Source organism: Haliotis rufescens, unplaced genomic scaffold, assembly GCF_023055435.1.
Source record: "Haliotis rufescens isolate VD_foot unplaced genomic scaffold, xgHalRufe1.0.p SCAF_2, whole genome shotgun sequence".
NCBI lineage: Eukaryota > Metazoa > Mollusca > Gastropoda > Lepetellida > Haliotidae > Haliotis > Haliotis rufescens.
The window spans coordinates 51,854,097-51,872,372 of record NW_025963890.1 but is presented as its reverse complement, the minus strand read 5'-3'; the positions used below and the strand labels follow the sequence as shown (position 1 = coordinate 51,872,372).

Sequence of the window (18,276 nt, the reverse complement as noted above, 5' to 3'; positions counted from 1 at the left end):
TTTGACTGACAGGTGTGGGTATACGTGAATCCCCTTGTTAACATTCATGTTGACGGACAGGTGTGGGCACTCGTGAGTCCCCTTGTTAACATGCATTTTGACAGACAGGTGTTTTCGAAACCCCCTTGTTAAGATGCATTTGAGGGATAGATGTGTGTATATGTGAATACCCTTGTTAATATGCATTTTGACGGGCATGTGGGTATACGTGAATCCCCTTGTTAACATTCATGTTGACGGACAGGTGTGGGTATACGTGAATCCCCTTGTTAAGACGCATTTGAGGGATAGATGTGTGTATATGTGAATACCCTTGTTAACATGCATTTTGAGGGATAGATGTGTGTATACGTGAATACCCTTGTTAACGTGCATTTTGAGGGATAGGTGTTGGTATACGTGAATACCCTTGTTAATATGCATTTGAGGGATGGATGTGTGTATACGTGAATACCCTTGTTAACATGCATTTTGACGGGCATGTGTGGGTATACGTGAATCCCCTTGTTAACATTCATTTTGAAGGATAGGTGTGTGTATACGTGAATACCCTTGTTAACATGCATTTTGACTGGCATGTGTGGGTATATGTGAATACCCTTGTTAACATTCATTTTGACAGATAGTTGTGGGTATACGTGAATACCCTTGTTAACATTCGTTTTGACGGTCAGGTAGGGGTATACGTGAATACCCTTGTTAACATTCGTTTTGACGGATAGGTGTCGGTAAACGTGAATCCCCTTGTTAACATTCGTTTTGATGGACAGGTGTGGGTATACTTGAATCCCCTTGTTAACATGCATTTGAGGGATAGATGTGTGGATATGTGAATACCCTTGTTAACATGCATTTGAGGGATAGATGTGTTTATACGCGAATCCCCTTGTTAACATTCATTTTGACGGACAGGTGTGGGTAACCGTGAATCCCCTTGTTAACATTCATTTTGACAGATAGTTGTGGGTATACGTGAATACCCTTGTTAACATTCGTTTTGACGGTCAGGTAGGGGTATACGTGAATCCCCTTGTTAACAATCGTTTTGACAGATAGGTGTGGGTATACGTGAATCCCCTTGTTAACATTAGTTTTGACAGACAGGTGTTTTCGAAATCCCCTTGTTAACATGCATTTGAAGGATAGATCTGTGTATATGTGAATACCCTTGTTAACATGCATTTGAAGGATAGATGTGTATATATGTGAATCCCCTTGTTAACATGCATTTTGAGGAATAGATGTGTGCATACGTGAATCCCCTTGTTAACATGAATTTTGAGGGATAAATGTCTGTATATGTAAATTGACTTGTTAACATGCATTTTGACGGACTGGTGTGGGTATTCCCCCAATCCTCTTATTAACCTGATGTGACGAACATCTGTCGGTATACCTGAATCCCCTTGTTAGTCAACAGTGTGACGGGCATCTGTGGGTATATCTGAAACCCCTTCTTAACCTTCAGTGGGACGGGCATTTGTTGGTATACCTCAACTCCCTTGTTCACATGCAGTGTATCAAATAGGGGTGAGTTTACCTGAATCCCCTTGTTAGCCAACAGTGTGACTGACAGGAGTGCTTCACATGCGATGGGTCTGCTCGTTAACTTGTGTGACGCTGTCTTTATGTACTTACAAGACAGCGTCCACCACATGAAAACTTACGTCTTGGTTCCTCGATCCCAATTAGTCTCATGACAGTTTGTAACAGGGGCCTATGGGATTACTTAAAGACTATGATCTTTTCATGATCTTCCCAACTATCAAACCCTACAGATTGAATAGAGAATGCCAGCCTCCCTATCAAACACTGAAGAGTATAACAAGGGCCTCAATGACACATGCGGTTATTGATTACTTTATAACGACACGGTGGAACTTGTACAAGAACACGTGTAACACTTTACCTTTATGTAAAGGAATTTCAAGAATGTTCACTTTTCTTGCGTGAATATTACGACAAACAACCACATGAATACGTGTTATAATCTATATTTGACGAAACGAACATCACATTTGTTAGTTTGAACGTTTCCGTTACATATCCGTCCCGCCAGCCCGCATGTATCTATGCTGGTGTTACTCCATTGTAGAGAGAGGCGGGAGGGGGGAAGCTCCCCCACTGACAATGGCCTGGTCACGTGCCTCGACTGAACCGCAAGTGTCACGTTGTCGGTTTAAGGAAAGACGCCGAAAGTGACACGACCAGGGGGCATACACCCTGTAATAAAACCATATTGTGGTAGTAGTTGTATAGATAGCATCTCTATGTGGACAGACAGGCGGGTGATAGGCGATGCAGCCTATACCAAACAGAAGTCTGCGGCTCGCTGGCCCCTCCCTCGCTTTGTGGTGAGGTGAGGGTACTGTGGTCAGTACCCAGCTAGTGGATAGAAACGTATCACGATTGTTGAAGCAACCTGATGCAGGTTCTGAACTGTGTCATCTTTCATCAGTGCTGGGCAGACTTTAGGTGTCATCTTTCATCAGTGCTGGGCAGACTTAAGGTGTCATCGTTCAGCAGTGCTGGGCAGACTTTAGGTGTCATCGTTCAGCAGTGCTGGGCAGACTTTAGGTGTCATCGTTCAGCAGTGCTGGGCAGACTTTAGGTGTCATCGTTCAGCACTTCTGGGCAGACTTTAGGTGTCATCGTTCAGCAGTGCTGGGCATACTTTAGGTGTCATCCTACAGCAGTGCTGGGCAGACTTTAGGTGTCATCGTTCAGCAGTGCTGGGCAGACTTTAGGTGTCATCGTTCAGCAGTGCTGGGCAGACTTTAGGTGTCATCGTTCAGCAGTGCTGGGCAGACTTTAGGTGTCATCGTTCAGCATGTCTGGGCAGACTTTCGGTGTCATCCTACAGCATGTCTTGGCAGACTTTAGGTGTCACCCTACATCAGTGCTGGGCAGACTTTTGCTGTCATCCTACAGCAGTGCTGGGCAGACTTTAGATGTCATCGTTCAGCAGTGCTGGGCAGACTTTAGATGTCATCGTTCAGCAGTTCTTGGCAGGCTTTAGGTGTTCACCTACAGCATGTCTGGGCAGACTGTAGGTCTCATCGTTCAGCACTGCTGGGCAGACTTTCAGTGTCATCCTACAGCAGTGCTGGGCAGACTTTAGGTGTCATTGTTCAGCAGTGCTGGGCAGACTTTAGGTGTCATCTTTCAGCAGTGCTGGGCAGAATTTAGGTGTCATCGTTCAGCAGTGCTGGGCAGACTTTAGATGTCATCGTTCAGCAGTGCTGGGCAGACTTTCGGTGTCATCTTTCAGAGTGCCGGGTAGACTTTAGGGGATGTTATCATCTTTCAGCAGTGCTGGGCAGACTTTAGGTGTCATCGTTCAGCAGTGCTGGGCAGTCTTTAGGTGTCATCGTTCAGCAGTGCTGGGCAGACTTTAGGTGTCATCCTACAGCAGTGCTGGGCAGAATTTAGGTGTCATCTTTCAGCAGTGCTGGGCAGACTTAAGATGTCATCGTTCAGCAGTGCTGGGCAGACTTTAGGGGATGTCAATATAAAGTACTACAAGTGTGGCCTTCTGTCAATATATACACCAGAACATTAATTAAGTACCACCCATATTTTCATGAATGATTTGTACTTGAAATTTGTCATCAGAAAAATGGACTCTCCGCCGCGATGCAGTTTTCCAGTTTAGACGTTGATTAGACCATACTAAACGAGCATCTTTTTGTGCCTGAGTTTGAAAGGCCTTCTGTAACTGTATCCAGCTGTTTCCAGGCCATTTCTGGTAGTTCCGAAACCGCTCTGCCTGGTAGCGACTGTGCCTTTAAAACAGTACTGTCGTCTAACGAGCTTTAATAATTCTGCATCTTCTCTCCCGAGTTTCTTGCGAGGCTGGCCTTGGCGCGTCATGCTCTTAAATTCATTTGTTGTTCGGTATTTCTGCACTAGTCTTGAAATTACAGTATAGTGACGTCCAAGTCTGCATCCAATTTCCCTTCAAGACATTCCTGCAATATTCTATTCTCTATAATCTGCCATCTTAACGCTTCAGACAATCTACGACGGGTCATGATAATGCTTTGTAATGAGCATGCAGTCTGTTTTGAGAAATGTGCACCTGCAATGTTAGCGACCAAAATGTGTTTTTAGACATTTCATGGATATTGTGCTTCACGTGCAGTATGTGCAGTGGTATCGGCAATGGTATGGTGTAGGAAAAGGGCCATAATAGCAAGTATGCGGATACAACTTACTAATTTTCAAAATGTTGATTCTGGTGGTGCTTAATTAATTTCCAGGTGTACAGTTGGCTGTCAACATTATTCATTATTATTACCAACGTAGGTAAATGTTACCTATTAATATTTAACAATAAGTTTTGTATAGAGAACTGTCAATACTGTTCATTCCTGCATGTACACAGATTATCAACGACAGTATAATTTTATCGCACAAGGAGGAATAAAAAGCCGTTCTATGAAAAAATGAAAATGACCACAGATGGCTAATGTTGTACTGGAATCGACTGTTATAACGACCAGAGAACGTGTTTTGCTGTATCAGCAGTTCTAAGGGTGTCTGAGTGACCTTATACGTCAGAGCCCAAAACACACCAGACTGCAATCCCGCCCTCGACCACTGCGCTTTTTCTATGACTTAATAGTGAGAATGGCATCTTGTTCAAGCTGAATGAATCAGAAATAGGAAGCCTGCACTCTAATGAATGTATATGGGGGCATAAATATGTCTGAATTAAAGGTTATATGTCGTTCTACCTGTTGCACGTGTTTTACATAGAGTCCTAAGCTCGACCGTTACCCAAGCCGCAGAGGCCACTTTGTCCTCAGTAGTAGGCGATCCTGGTGTCCCTCCTACCCATAAAAGCAAACGATAATAGAGAGGACACGTGTCTCTATTTAGTTACAGGAATTTGATTGTGACGTCACAGTAAAGAACATTGTTGACAACTGGTGCCTAACATGGGGCGCGTTGCGCTGTGTCCAGCTGGGTCAGTTTAGATTTGTTTGTTCGTTGTTTAACGCCGCACTCAGCAATATTCCAGCTATATGATGGCGGTCTGTAAATAATCGGGCCAGACGATCCAGTGATTGACATCATGAGCATCGATCTACGCAATTGGGATACGATTACATGCATCAACCAAGTCAGCGAGCCTGACCACCCGATCCCGTTGGTCGCCTTTTACAACAAGCATGGGTTGCTGAAGACCTATTCTACCCCGGATCTGCACGGGTCGGGGGTCAGTTTAGAATATGTAGGGAAGGCGAAACTGCCAGATAGCAGATTGCGTTGTTGATCTTTCCCTTTTAAAGACAAATACACAATGGATGTGAGATGGCACTACTTCAGTGGAGAAAGGAGTGACTGTCTCTCATTCAGAGTTTTTTAATAAAATATTAAATATCAAAGAATATACATCTTGATCGCAGGTTGATAAAGACAGTTTCGACCCTCCAGAACTGCCAACATGATAAGCCGTATCAGTGAAATGTCTGGAACCCGATGTATTTGATGGACATTTTGTATTTGTATAAGCCATAAAGATATGAATAGTTTCTTTATTATTCATGCGGACGGATCAGAGGTATTTCCCCTTCCCGGCCGAATGACTGCTGGTAAATGTTGACTACTGATAATTGTTATTATGTTGTTACATTTATATTACAAATGTCACGTTCTTATTTCAGAATTACTACAGCCATCAGCAGTATGTCCTGAGATTAGACCGGGCGAGGATGACCTTCCGGGTGAGTTGCGCATGCGTTAAGTCAAAAATGTCTCATTTCCGGTCCATGCCACGTGTCTATGCCAATACATGTACAAACATTCAGTAAATTGCACAAACAATCGTTTCACATACTTAGCTATGTTAAACATGCAGCTGCCATGCTCGACGTGGACAGGACATGGTGATAGTTTCAATATGGCGTTGTAAACAATAGAAGACATTTGGTAGCCATCTCGCGCCCCCTGCGTGGACCACTGTTCCAGTGAACTTATTTAGAGCCCACAATTGACATGTGGCAAATACAAAACTGAAGATTTGCCAGCTACACAAAATAACATGCAAACATTCTTTCACACACTGCCTATTTACGATGTTGTCCATAAACTGACCATACCATGACTGGTTATTGCAAAGTTGACCGTGGACAGGGCCCCGTTGCACAAAGTGATCTTAGCGCTAAGTCGATCGTAACTCCCATTCTTTAACACGGACTTACTACAGTCGTACCGCTAAGATCGCTTTGTGGAACGGGGCCCAGATACTGTTTAGCAATTACATTGTCCACATGGACACGAGAATGGTGAATTGACATTAAATGTTTTTGAAGCATTTAAGTCATAAAGAAAAATTATCCACATAAGCCTATGTTAATGCAGAGGAAGCGTTGGCGTTCTTGAACTAGGTAGCCGGACTGACTGTCACTGCTGCTGCTGGTTGTAGTTAGTGAGTGAGTTGGGTTTAACGCCGCTTTTAGCAGTATTAAAGTCACATCGCGGCGTGTCAGCTTAATGTGGGAGGAAAGCCCGAAGTGATGCAGGTCTCAGACGTTTACCACTTCGGTAAAACCCACGAGCACGGGTATGGTGCTGACAAACCTAGACACATAATCGGGGCGAACCGGGATCATAGGCTTCTGATGTGCCCAAGGGACGCAACTCAGCACAGCGAATCCCTTTGCCTTAGACGACTGGGCAACCCGTGCCCCCGCTGCTGCTTGTAGCAAGAAAGAGCAGCGGAAGAACCGTCGTGGTTCTTCATGTTCATGTGCCTTTGTAGACTGGTGTAGCTAGTGCTGCGGTATTAACTATCGTTCTTTCACATACTTACCTTAGTCCATTGTGGGCGGTATTGTTCTGATGCTTTCCCTTTACACTTCAATTCGACTACAGCTAATGAAGTGAGCATCTTCCATTCATAGAAATGGAGACTTTCTCAATGTTATTGAGATACACAACATCAATAGTGTCAAGACACGCATTGGTGCCCTAACGATATCATTGAACTTTTACGTTAAGATAGCACTCTAGGAACTCAACTTCATTGCATGGACTACACGTCTGAAAAAGGGTGACATTTCCAAAATACACATTTTTGAGAAAAGAATAAAGACATGATGGTGATATTGATATTCAGTTGGACAATACGTGATAGAAAAAGACTTCCCCGGGCTGTAGCATATGGGTCCACTGGATACAGAGGTTGAGCGACTTCTGCGATGATGACGTTCTTGAAGCTCTCTGTACACACAGGTGTCCATGCTCGCTGTGAATCTATCTGAGCGTTGTTCAGGCTTCTCCAGACACAAGCTTACCATTTGCTGCCTCACACATACACATATACATGCCCTGGCTACACCTAAATGTGTAAACGGCTGTTAACGAACTTCCACACCATGCGGAATTGCAACCATATCCCCATATCACAGACTAACATCGCCTGGCATGTTCTCAAATAGTGGTAATCCACTTCTCCATATGGCCACGAGATCCTGCTACCAGCTGTTCTGGGAGCTTCTAGGATGCGAACCAATATTAACCTGTAGGTCAGGTAATGGTAGCATAAGTTGCCATATCACACCACCCTCCCATATCAGTATATCACACGGGTCTCCCATATCACCATGTCTCAAACACGTGGCTTCTGCTGCGCGCATAGTCCTCCTTGGTGGGTTTGTTTGTCTGTTTGTTTGTTTGTTGTTTAACACCACACTCAGCAATATTACAGCTATATGATGGCGGTCTGTAAATAATTGAGTCTGGAAAAGACAATCCAATGATTGACATCATGAGCATCGACCCATGCAATAGGGATACGGTGACATGCATCAACCAAGTCAGCGAGCCTGACCACCCGATCCCGTTAGTCGCTTCTTACGAGCCATAAACGACACAGTCGCCATAAATGACAAGCATGGGTTGCTGAAGACCTATTCTACCCCGGATCGTCACGGGTCTCATCCTTGGTTTAGGACTGTGGAAAGGAGATCACTGCAACCGGCTGGACAACTTATCCTCCCATCGCCATCCTCTACAGACCAATGCGTACAGTTATAGCACATACATATACAGGAATACACATACACGTGTATTACATCACGTTGGACTTGCTGTTTGTTTACAAATGCCTGTCACTTTATACAAAATTAATATTGATTTAAGTGAAGCATTTGGTGTAGCGAGTAGGACGAGTGTTGGAGTGTTGCGAGGGTGGTCACGGTCCAGTATGTCACGTGTACAATGTATGCTGGTCTTTCTCGCATTCCCTCGTGTATAACGAGATATGCAAACAGAACGCGGAGTAGAGGGGAAGTTATGTTTGCACGTGCTCCTCACGAGAGAGTTGAACACGATATTGTTCTAGAATGGGAGGAGGTATGTCTTTGATATCGTCAAGGGAGGAGGTGTGTTATGACGGAAATGTGACATCTCGAACTCGTTGTGAAGGGATATAAGATACTTGGTTATATTTGAATGAATCGATGACCAGTAGTATACATTGAATTGCTTTGTTGACTGGACAGAAATTCCAAAAGGAAACTATTAAATGGATAATTCATTTCATCAACGTAGATGAATGCGTGCCCTAATGTGAAAGAGCTGAGTTTCTAAGGGAGGCGAAAAGGGGCGTAACGTCGCGTTCAATATCATTGCACTTATAACGACTTGCATCCATGTGTGCATGATTGCCTGTACTGGATAATACTGATGCTGATTTTATAGCGCTAGCCCACGAGATACAATGCCGCATAAAATTTAAACTCAGACACAGGACATTGACTGTTTTATCTCCATAATACCGAGCGCCAGGCAAGGTAACAACAAGTACCATACTTTTAACGTCTATTTATATAACGCCGGGGGTCGAATCCCTGACCTTCCCCACCGGACATCTTTGAACAGCTTTAGGTGTACTGGAGGAATCGAACGACCGATATCTAGATATTAGATGCCAGCCAAGATTTGATTGCCTTGAGATAACAGCGCTAGATGTGGATGACATTGAAAGCATCATTCTGCTGGCAGGTCGGAAGTAAAATATAACCAGATTCCCGTCAGATTTTGAAAACAAATAAAGACCATGATGACATGACTGCTGAATCAGCGGGAAAGAAGCGACGGAAAGAAGCGAGCTAACGCCGTCATACTGGGCCTGCAGGAATCTAGGGAAATGTGTACCAACTCAGAATAGCTCAGTTGAAGAGCAGGAACTAGGAATATGGCACCAACAGCACGTACGATGACACTTAAGCGATGTTGTTAAAGAGCATCTACAATGTGATGCAACAACAATGATGCAACAACAGACGGACTGAACATAGCAGTGCTGAGATACATAATGTAGGGGTTGACCATTCGAGTTTGTGGGTGGGAGGGTTGTTTGAAGGGGGGGGGGGGGGGGGGGGGGGGGGGCGACTTATCTTTTTCCGTATTTTCTGCTGTAAGATGTTCAAGATGTGCCTGATGTGTGTACTTTGCGAGATTTGTGATCAGTTCAAGGTCATCTTTGCTGGGGTTTGAGCGTGTGAAGTGTGTAGGTAGGAATATCATAGCATATGCTGATGGCAATAAAAAAGGGCATATATGACACCACTGCACCATAAACATCAACTCAATACTAGAGAACACTAGAGAACATCTGTTGTGCCACTTACAAGTGGATGTCTTCACAAATCGTTCATTTATATATGTTTTCTTATTGATTTCCTACATAAGTAGCGAAATACAGCATGTGTTACTTTTGAAGTGACTTCATTCATTGCTTTCTTTTCATTTCAGGTTTTGATTTTATATCTAAGTTTTCATTAGATAATGATGATATACGGGTACCGGGCGTCAAGAGGGTCAAGGGGTCAAATGACTTCCAAGTAGCATATAAAATCGGTAGAAGAGCAAAATTACGGAAACGAACCACGTAAGTGAACAAATTACATTCGCCATACTAATGCAAGCTGACACGAGATTGCAACCATTGCTGACATCATCGTATAGAGTAGGGTCAGTTCACATAGTGTTTGGTGGCATGTTTACATCCCATACCTGTCTCAAACCGTGGGTGTCGTCGTGCGCCGATTATGATGCCGATGTAACCGGTGTCGTTGCCCCAGGCCTGCCAGAGGGCATTGAAGACCACACTTTTGTGAATGATCACTAATGTTGTAATTTTAACGAATTATGGCCTCAGCGACATATTGCTGACAACATGTTGCTGTTTTATAGCTGTAATATTGCTGACAAGAGGTTTCCCTGTTATAGCTGTAATATTGCTGACAACAGATTACCGTGTTATGGCTGTAATATTGTTGACAACAGGTGTCCGTGTTATAGCTGTAATATTGCTGACAACAGGTCTCCGTGTTATAGCTGTACGATTGCTGACAACAGGTCTCCGTGTTACAGCTGTAATATTGCTGACAACAGGTTTCCGTGTTATGGCTGTAATATTGCTGACAACAGGTCTTCGTGTTATAGCTGTAATATTGCTGACAACAGATTTCCGTGTTATGGCTGTAATATTGCTGACAACAGGTCTCCGTTTTATAGCTGTAATATTGCTGACAACAGGTCTCCGTGTTATAGCTGTAATATTGCTGACAACAGATTTCCGTGTTATGGCTGTAATATTGCTGACAACAGGTCTCCGTGTTATAGCTGTCGATTGCTGACAACAGGTGGCCGTGTTACAGCTGTAATATTGCTGACAACAGGTCTCCGTGTTACAGCTGTAATATTGCTGACAACTAGTTTCCGTGTTATGGCTGTACTATTGCTGACAACAGGTCTCCGTGTTATAGCTGTAATATTGCTGACAACAGATTTCCGTGTTATGGCTGTAATACTGCTGACAACAGATCTCCGTCTTGTAGCTGTAATATTGCTGACAACAGGTCTCCGTGTTACAGCTGTAATATTGCTGACAACAGGTTTCCGTGTTATGGCTGTTATATTGCTGACAACAGGTCTCCGTGTTATAGCTGTAATATTGCTGACAAGAGGTTTCCCTGTTATAGCTGCAATATTGCTGACAACAGATTACCGTGTTATGGCTGTAATATTGTTGACAACAGGTGTCCGTGTTATAGCTGTAATATTGCTGACAACAGGTCTCCGTGTTATAGCTGTACGATTGCTGACAACAGGTCTCCGTGTTATAGCTGTAATATTGCTGACAACAGATTTCCGTGTTATGGCTGTAATATTGCTGACAACAGGTCTCCGTGTTATAGCTGTAATATTGCTGACAACAGGTCTCCGTGTTATAGCTGTAATATTGCTGACAAGAGGTTTCCCTGTTATAGCTGTAATATTGCTGACAACAGATTACCGTGTTATGGCTGTAATATTGTTGACAACAGGTGTCCGTGTTATAGCTGTAATATTGCTGACAACAGGTCTCCATGTTATAGCTGTACGATTGCTGACAACAGGTCTCCGTGTTATAGCTGTAATATTGCTGACAACAGATTTCCGTGTTATGGCTGTAATATTGCTGACAACAGGTCTCCGTGTTATAGCTGTAATATTGCTGACAACAGGTCTCCGTGTTATAGCTGTAATATTGCTGACAACAGGTTTCCGTGTTATAGCTGTAATATTGCTGACAACAGGTCTCCGTGTTATAGCTGTACGATTGCTGACAACAGGTGGCCGTGTTACAGCTGTAATATTGCTGACAACAGGTCTCCGTGTTACAGCTGTAATATTGCTGACAACAGGTTTCCGTGTTATGGCTGTAATATTGCTGACAACGGGTCTCCGTGTTATAGCTGTAATATTGCTGACAACAGATTTCCGTGTTATGGCTGTAATATTGCTGACAACAGGTCTCCGTGTTATAGCTGTAATATTGCTGACAACAGGTTTCCGTGTTATAGCTGTAATATTGCTGACAACAGGTTTCCGTGTTATAGCTGTAATATTGCTGACAACAGATTTCCGTGCTATACATCCAAGACATCCATGAAGGCATTTCCCTGTAGCACTAACTACAGATCCGTGGCTGTAGTTTTCTTTTTACATTTAGCTTCGATATATCGATATTTTTCTACAATCAACATGTTCGTGTTGCTTGCAGGGATCTGTTTCCCCAGGGTCTGCCCGACCAGTTTTCGTTTGTTAGTACGTTTCGCATGAGTGGCAAGACTCGGCGAGAAAGATGGAATTTATTTCAAATAAGGGATATTCAAGGAAATCCGCAGTTTGGAATACGGCTGGATGGAAAACAGAAAACAATAGAATATTATTATATCAATGTTGAAGGGAAACTGACAACATTAAAGTTTAATAGCAAAGCAAAACAGGTACGTATATACTTTGGTTCGGTTACTTTGGAACGTGTTTAATAATTACGATCGTAATGTTTAAAATTAATTTGTAGCCAAGCACGCATGTCTACCTGTGACTCATGGCTCTGTTTATCAAAACATATGGTAATCGCAACAACTATACCATATTAACTGGATATAATAAAAAAAATCGTGTTGTGTTTGAGAACTTGTATCTATACAATGCTGACCTCTATCTACTTTGTCCCACTTTGTTTCAGCTATTTAGCAAAGACTGGCATAAAATCCATTTTAGCGTAGGTCGGGAATATGTGGAATTTTACCTGGACTGCAAGCCGATCACCTCACAGCCTCTGATACCCGCCAGACAGATCGACGTGAATGGGGAGATCGTGCTGGGGACGCGGGAGCCGGATGGCGGGACGGTACCGGTGAGTGTCCGGCTTACAGACACTGCATGAAATAATTTTACAATGTATATCTAATGCGATAGAGGCGAACAGGCGTATCGTTATGTTTCCTATAGCTGAATACACACAGCTGCATACACAGAAGCTGGGTAGCGCAATGGGGAACGTGTTCGCTCGTAACGCGGAAGACACGGGTTCGATTGCTTGTATTTGTACACTGTGTAAACCCTTTCTTGGTGTTCTCCTCTGTTTTATGACTTGGATATTGTTACGAGCGACTTGCTTTCCACTTATTGATTTTCAGTGATCCTTTCATATAATGTCCACAGCCATTGTACCTTCTACGCCAAGTGGAATATTTTTGTCGTATATTAATCTTTCTCTGGAGTTGAAGTTTTCTGTATACGCATGTATAAAAAAGGCACGGCACAGTGTCAATATTCTCCATAATATACCAATTGCGTGGATCGATGCTTATAATGTCAATCACTGTCAATGTCTGGTCCTGACTCGATTATTTACAGACCGCCGTCATATTGCTGGAATATTGCCGAGTTTGGCGTTAAATAATAAACAAACAAACAAACATAATAAACCAAATTAAACGCTACTATGAATAATCACCTTGTTCATCATTGTGGTATAATCTGAAGAAAGTAAAATCGTCGCATGAACAGCATTAGTATGAAGGTGGGCATGAAACCAAACTCGTCATCCTATCCCCTTCCACTGATGTAACACCAAGTGATCCGTATATGACGAGATGACTGTGTCAGGAACGTAGCTGGGGGAAATCAAGATTTTTAAATTTCTTACATTTTAAATTTTTAAATTGAAATGTAAGAAATCACATTGCAGTACTTTTGTCTTGAACACTCATAACGATTATTTAACACAAACAGAAGCTGGTCAGTGTAACATATGACCCGTGAAGATTCCGGGGTAGATTAGGTCTTCAGCAACCCATGCTTGCCGTAAAAGATGACTTTGCTTGTCGTAAAAGGCGACTAACGGGATCGGGTGGTCAGGCTCGCTGACTTGGTTGATGCATGTCATCGATCCCAAATGCGTGGATTGATGCTCATGATATCAATCACTGGATTGTCTGGTCCAGACTCGATTATTTACAGACCGCCGTCATATAGCTGGAATATTGCTGAGTGCGGCGTTAAACAACAAACCAACCAACCTACCGTGTAACATATCTAAAACAGATATATCACGAATATTCTTACCACGTTCTTTACATGACATGTTTTCAGTATTATTGTGATCAAACCCAGATATCCTTATAAAATATAGATTGTCAATGCAAGAGAATAACCACTCTAGATTATCCACCGAAACAGATTCAATATGGCGTCAAGGGAAAATAGCTGTGAAAATTAAATGTATGGACCACTGAAAATCAGTTGACACCAGGTGTTCCCGGAAAGGGTAAAGGAAATTTAATGTAACAAGCAAACAACATCGAACCAACTCATCAACAATAATTTTGACACGGGTAGGCGGGTCAACCTATAAATTAATAAAATATCATGTCAATATAACAAACGACTGAAAGAAGAACACACAGAAGCACTTTATTAAAAGTTATTATATTTTATTTTATTTTTGTGACGATGGCAAGGTGTAAGGACTTGCTTGTTGTGCTCCATGGTATCTGTGCCACTTGATGTGTCAATAACTCCGTGTTTCTCCTCCCCGCAGTTTGAGCTGCAGTGGATCAACCTGCACTGCGACCCCTCCAAGCCGGAAAGAGAACAGTGCGATGAACTCCCTGTAAGTGTATATAATACCATAAGCATGCATGTCGGACACTGATATAGGCGAATCCAGAGGGAGAAAAGGGAGGCGGGTGCTCCCTTTTAAAAATGCTTGATAAGCCCTTGCACCGTACCGTGTTTCAGAAAGGTTAAATTGCAATGATACATTAAGATGTTTTTATGTAAATGTAAATGTAATTTTATATAATTGTGTCTGATCTGCAGGAATATGTCTCAGTCTGTTTTCGGTTGACCAAACAATGTGTTAAGCCCAGTGGTTACATTAGGCAACTGAATGCTATGTGTTTGTGTCGATATTTCATATCCAGTGCATATCAGTATCAGTAAATATCCAGTAAATGGCAAAGTAGACATCCAGACATGCCGACATTACAAATCTGTTAGCTCCTTATCCTTATAAATATTTATTTGTTGCTATGGAAATTCCATGTAGAATTATTTGTTGTGAGTATAAGTCTTATTTTAAGATGAATATCCTTAACAGGTTGTTTATATATTTAAGAAGTTTTTTTATTTTGTTTAATCAAAATTTTCACTTTCAGCTAAAATATAACCTGAAACACGTTATGCTCGTCGCTTGCAGCGCCTTGTAACTCGCCAATCAGCTGCCTGCTAAAGGAATAGCGTTTAACACATTAATTGAAACAACAGCACACAGAATTAAAGGGGCTTAGCACTGAGAGCATCATGCCCTTTTCGCAATAATAAGATAGGATAGAAAAGGCAACCCTGTCGTACCCAGCTTGGGACGGACATACTCCTTCCAGCGCAGGTGGTGCTGCTGAGCTGCCGATACGCTGTATTCTGCTTCAACATGTATATCTCTGCTGCTCGTGTCCTTCACAATACTTGGACGCACTGATTCCATTCAGAATAACGTACTTAAGCAACGGAACTTACACAGCATACTCCACCCAAGCTTCCTCGATGTAGTAAGGATTGAACGGAGGGTTCCCATAGGACCATATCTATATATGAGAGTGACAGTCACATGGATTATGCCCGAACTAGGCATTAATGTGAATCAGATTCATACTAATCAATTTGAAGAATGAACGTCAAGATGCACTTTAAAGACTAACTATCATACAATACTGAAAGATTGCTGACTAATCATGTTTTGCGGTACTCATGCTCTCATTGTCTGATTTGCATTGCCGGGATTATTTTGATAGACAGGCTAGCCTAAGACGAAGCTGAACGTACATGAATGCACAGTTGGTAATGTAATAGTTATTTTCACAAGAAACAAACACTTATACAACATGTGTTTGTTTATTTACTGCAGTCATTTGACTTAATGTTATATGGTGTACCACGTGCTATTATGCAAGCGACTCCCCACTTTTGTAAATGTTATATACAAATAGACGCACTTAAAGTATTCCGAATTTATAGCTTTATGTCATGTTGTTTGTTTCCATGGATCAATGTAGCTTTCTTTATCTCATGGTGAAGGGTCGATGTTGTATATTCTGTCATATTCCGTGTGGTGACGGGACCTCACGTGGAATCTCTAGAGATTTGGTCACGTGCTTGACTTTTACTTTCTCTTTCTCAGCCCCCCAAAAAGAAGATAAAACCTCCGCCACCGCCGAAACAGGTAGAGTGCCACGCCAGACAGAGGCGCAGAAAGCTGGCCTTATATTTCCCATTGCATTTGCATGTCGCTGTTGTTGATGTCGCTAGGCACAAGTGAACACTGACGTCGCTGCTGTCACCGCTGGCGTATATTCAGCTCTGGTGTTTACTTCTGGCTAGCAAATGGCCTGTTCCTGTTGTTTGTGAATGTGTTGTTATATTTGGCGATTTATACATAGAACTGACGAATCTCTCTCCTTCTTCAGAAATGTGTAAACGTTACTTGCATAGTTGGACATTTGTAACCCCTGCTGGAAGGTGCGATCAGCCTATGTTAGCCTATATTCGTGTCCCGGCTGACCGTGCGCTTCTTCCAAGTTATACAAGTCTCCAATATATGAAGAAAAACGTTCACACAGATTTTCTATAAACCATAATTACAACTTGAATAATTGAAACGACTTTTGAAACATTTGTTGTGCGTGTGTATAGTGGTGTGTTTTGTCAGTTGCAGTATGTTGTCTCCCCTTTCCGCGCGTAAACTTCAAATTAAGCCAAAATGACTGCATGTGTGTATGTCTTGCAGAGGAAGGCTAGCTGTGACAAGCCCTGCCCACGCGGACCGCCTGGTTTGAATGGGACACAGGTTGGTTTTGTACAAGTTTGAAACTGAGTCGGTAACTGTAGTATACTTAGTTTATTTACAGGCTCACGTGACCTGGGATAACGCGGACTGGTGTTGATTTCATTTGCTGTTTGGGTTTCAGTTCCTTGTTTGATGGTCTGTGCCGTGCACTAACAATTAATCTTTGTTTTTTAATGATGATTTTGTGAAAGAAATATCAGTTAATTTAATAAAAAAAACCATAATATTTGAACGTCTTTCTTACCTTTGATAACTGCCACATGCCTTTCTAAAATACGTCATACAAAAGTGTTTCCCTGTGTACTTCTGATGCAACCGTTCTTCACAATACTATCTGCAACTGTGTTAAAGTTGCCCTCTGCAGTGTTAGGTATTCAGTTAGTGGCGACTGGGAGAAGCCGTACCGCCGGGTAAGGCCTGTATCATAACCACGTTATACCCCCACCATACCCGCACCCCACGTAAACTACCCCACCATGGAATACACAAGTATAAGCATGACGAAGATTAACGTCCCTCCCGATCCCTACCCGATGTACCCCGAATATATTCCCGACCTCCTTCGTGTGGTGTAATCTCCAAGGATGAAACTATGTATAAAGACTCTACATGGCACCTGCCATGCTAAACCACATGTACGTACTGCAATGTATAAGCATTAGTGTTTAACGAGGGGAGGTTGGGTATCGTTCGCTATCACGCTGAAGGTCCGGGCTCGATTCTCCACTTGGGAGGGGCGGTCGGGTAGCCTAGTGGTTAAAGCGTTCGCTCCTTACGCCGAAGACCCGAGTTCGATTCCCGACATTGGTACAATGTGTGAAGCTCATTTCCGGTGTCCCCCGCCGTGTTATTGCTGGAATATTGATAAAAGCGGCGTAAACTATACTCACACACTCACTCATTTCTGGTGTCCCCCGCCGTGTTATTGCTGGAATATTGCTAAAAGCGGCGTAAACTATACTCACACACTCACTCATTCCTGGTGTCCCCCGCCGTGTTATTGCTGGAATATTGCTAAAAGCGGCGTAAATCATACCCACTCACTCACTCCCCACTTGGGTATATGTGTGAGGCCCTTTTCTGGTATCCTCCGCTGTCGTACTGCTATAGTACTGTGTAACAATGAAGATGTCAACGCCGTTAGTATGAGTAACAACTGTAGATTTGTGTCTAGGGAAATGCCGGGCGGTCGGGTAGCCTAGTGGTTAAAGCGTTCGCTCGTCACGCCGAAGACCCGGGTTCGATTCCCTACATAGGTACAATGTGTGAAGCCCATTTCTGGTGTCCCCCGCCGTGATATTGCTGGAATATTACTAAAAGCGGCGTAAAACCACACTCACTCACTCACTCTAGGGAAATGTCAGTGTATCTGGCTGGAATGATAATTTACTTTTCGGTGGTTTGTTTCTGATGGGACAGAAGCCCGAAACACATGGAATTCTTACAAGTTGATCGAGACAATAACGATGTTGTTGTATGGTCGGGTGGTTCATCAAATCAGGGAATAGGATTTCGACATCGGGGGTTGGGAATGGAGGATGAGTGTAAAGTTGGATAACATGGCATGGAAGGTTGTC

At 42.9% G+C, this 18,276-nt stretch overlaps 1 protein-coding gene across 11 annotated transcripts in view; it reads left to right on the top strand.

Moving 5' to 3' along the window:
- LOC124126572 (collagen alpha-1(IX) chain-like) overlaps positions 1 to 18,276 on the top strand; it is a 250,922-nt gene that overhangs the window by 149,651 nt on the left and 82,995 nt on the right. For 9 of the 11 annotated variants that reach the window (XM_048400127.1, XM_048400125.1, XM_048400124.1 and 6 more), the window contains exons 4-10: positions 5,673 to 5,732; positions 9,769 to 9,904; positions 12,065 to 12,290; positions 12,536 to 12,706; positions 14,396 to 14,467; positions 16,034 to 16,075; positions 16,640 to 16,699. In XM_048400127.1, the coding sequence (XP_048256084.1) occupies positions 5,673 to 5,732; positions 9,769 to 9,904; positions 12,065 to 12,290; positions 12,536 to 12,706; positions 14,396 to 14,467; positions 16,034 to 16,075; positions 16,640 to 16,699 (767 nt within the window). The remainder of the gene's footprint in view (positions 1 to 5,672; positions 5,733 to 9,768; positions 9,905 to 12,064; positions 12,291 to 12,535; positions 12,707 to 14,395; positions 14,468 to 16,033; positions 16,076 to 16,639; positions 16,700 to 18,276) is intronic. The other 2 variants (XM_048400134.1, XM_048400133.1) reach the window with 2 other exon arrangements.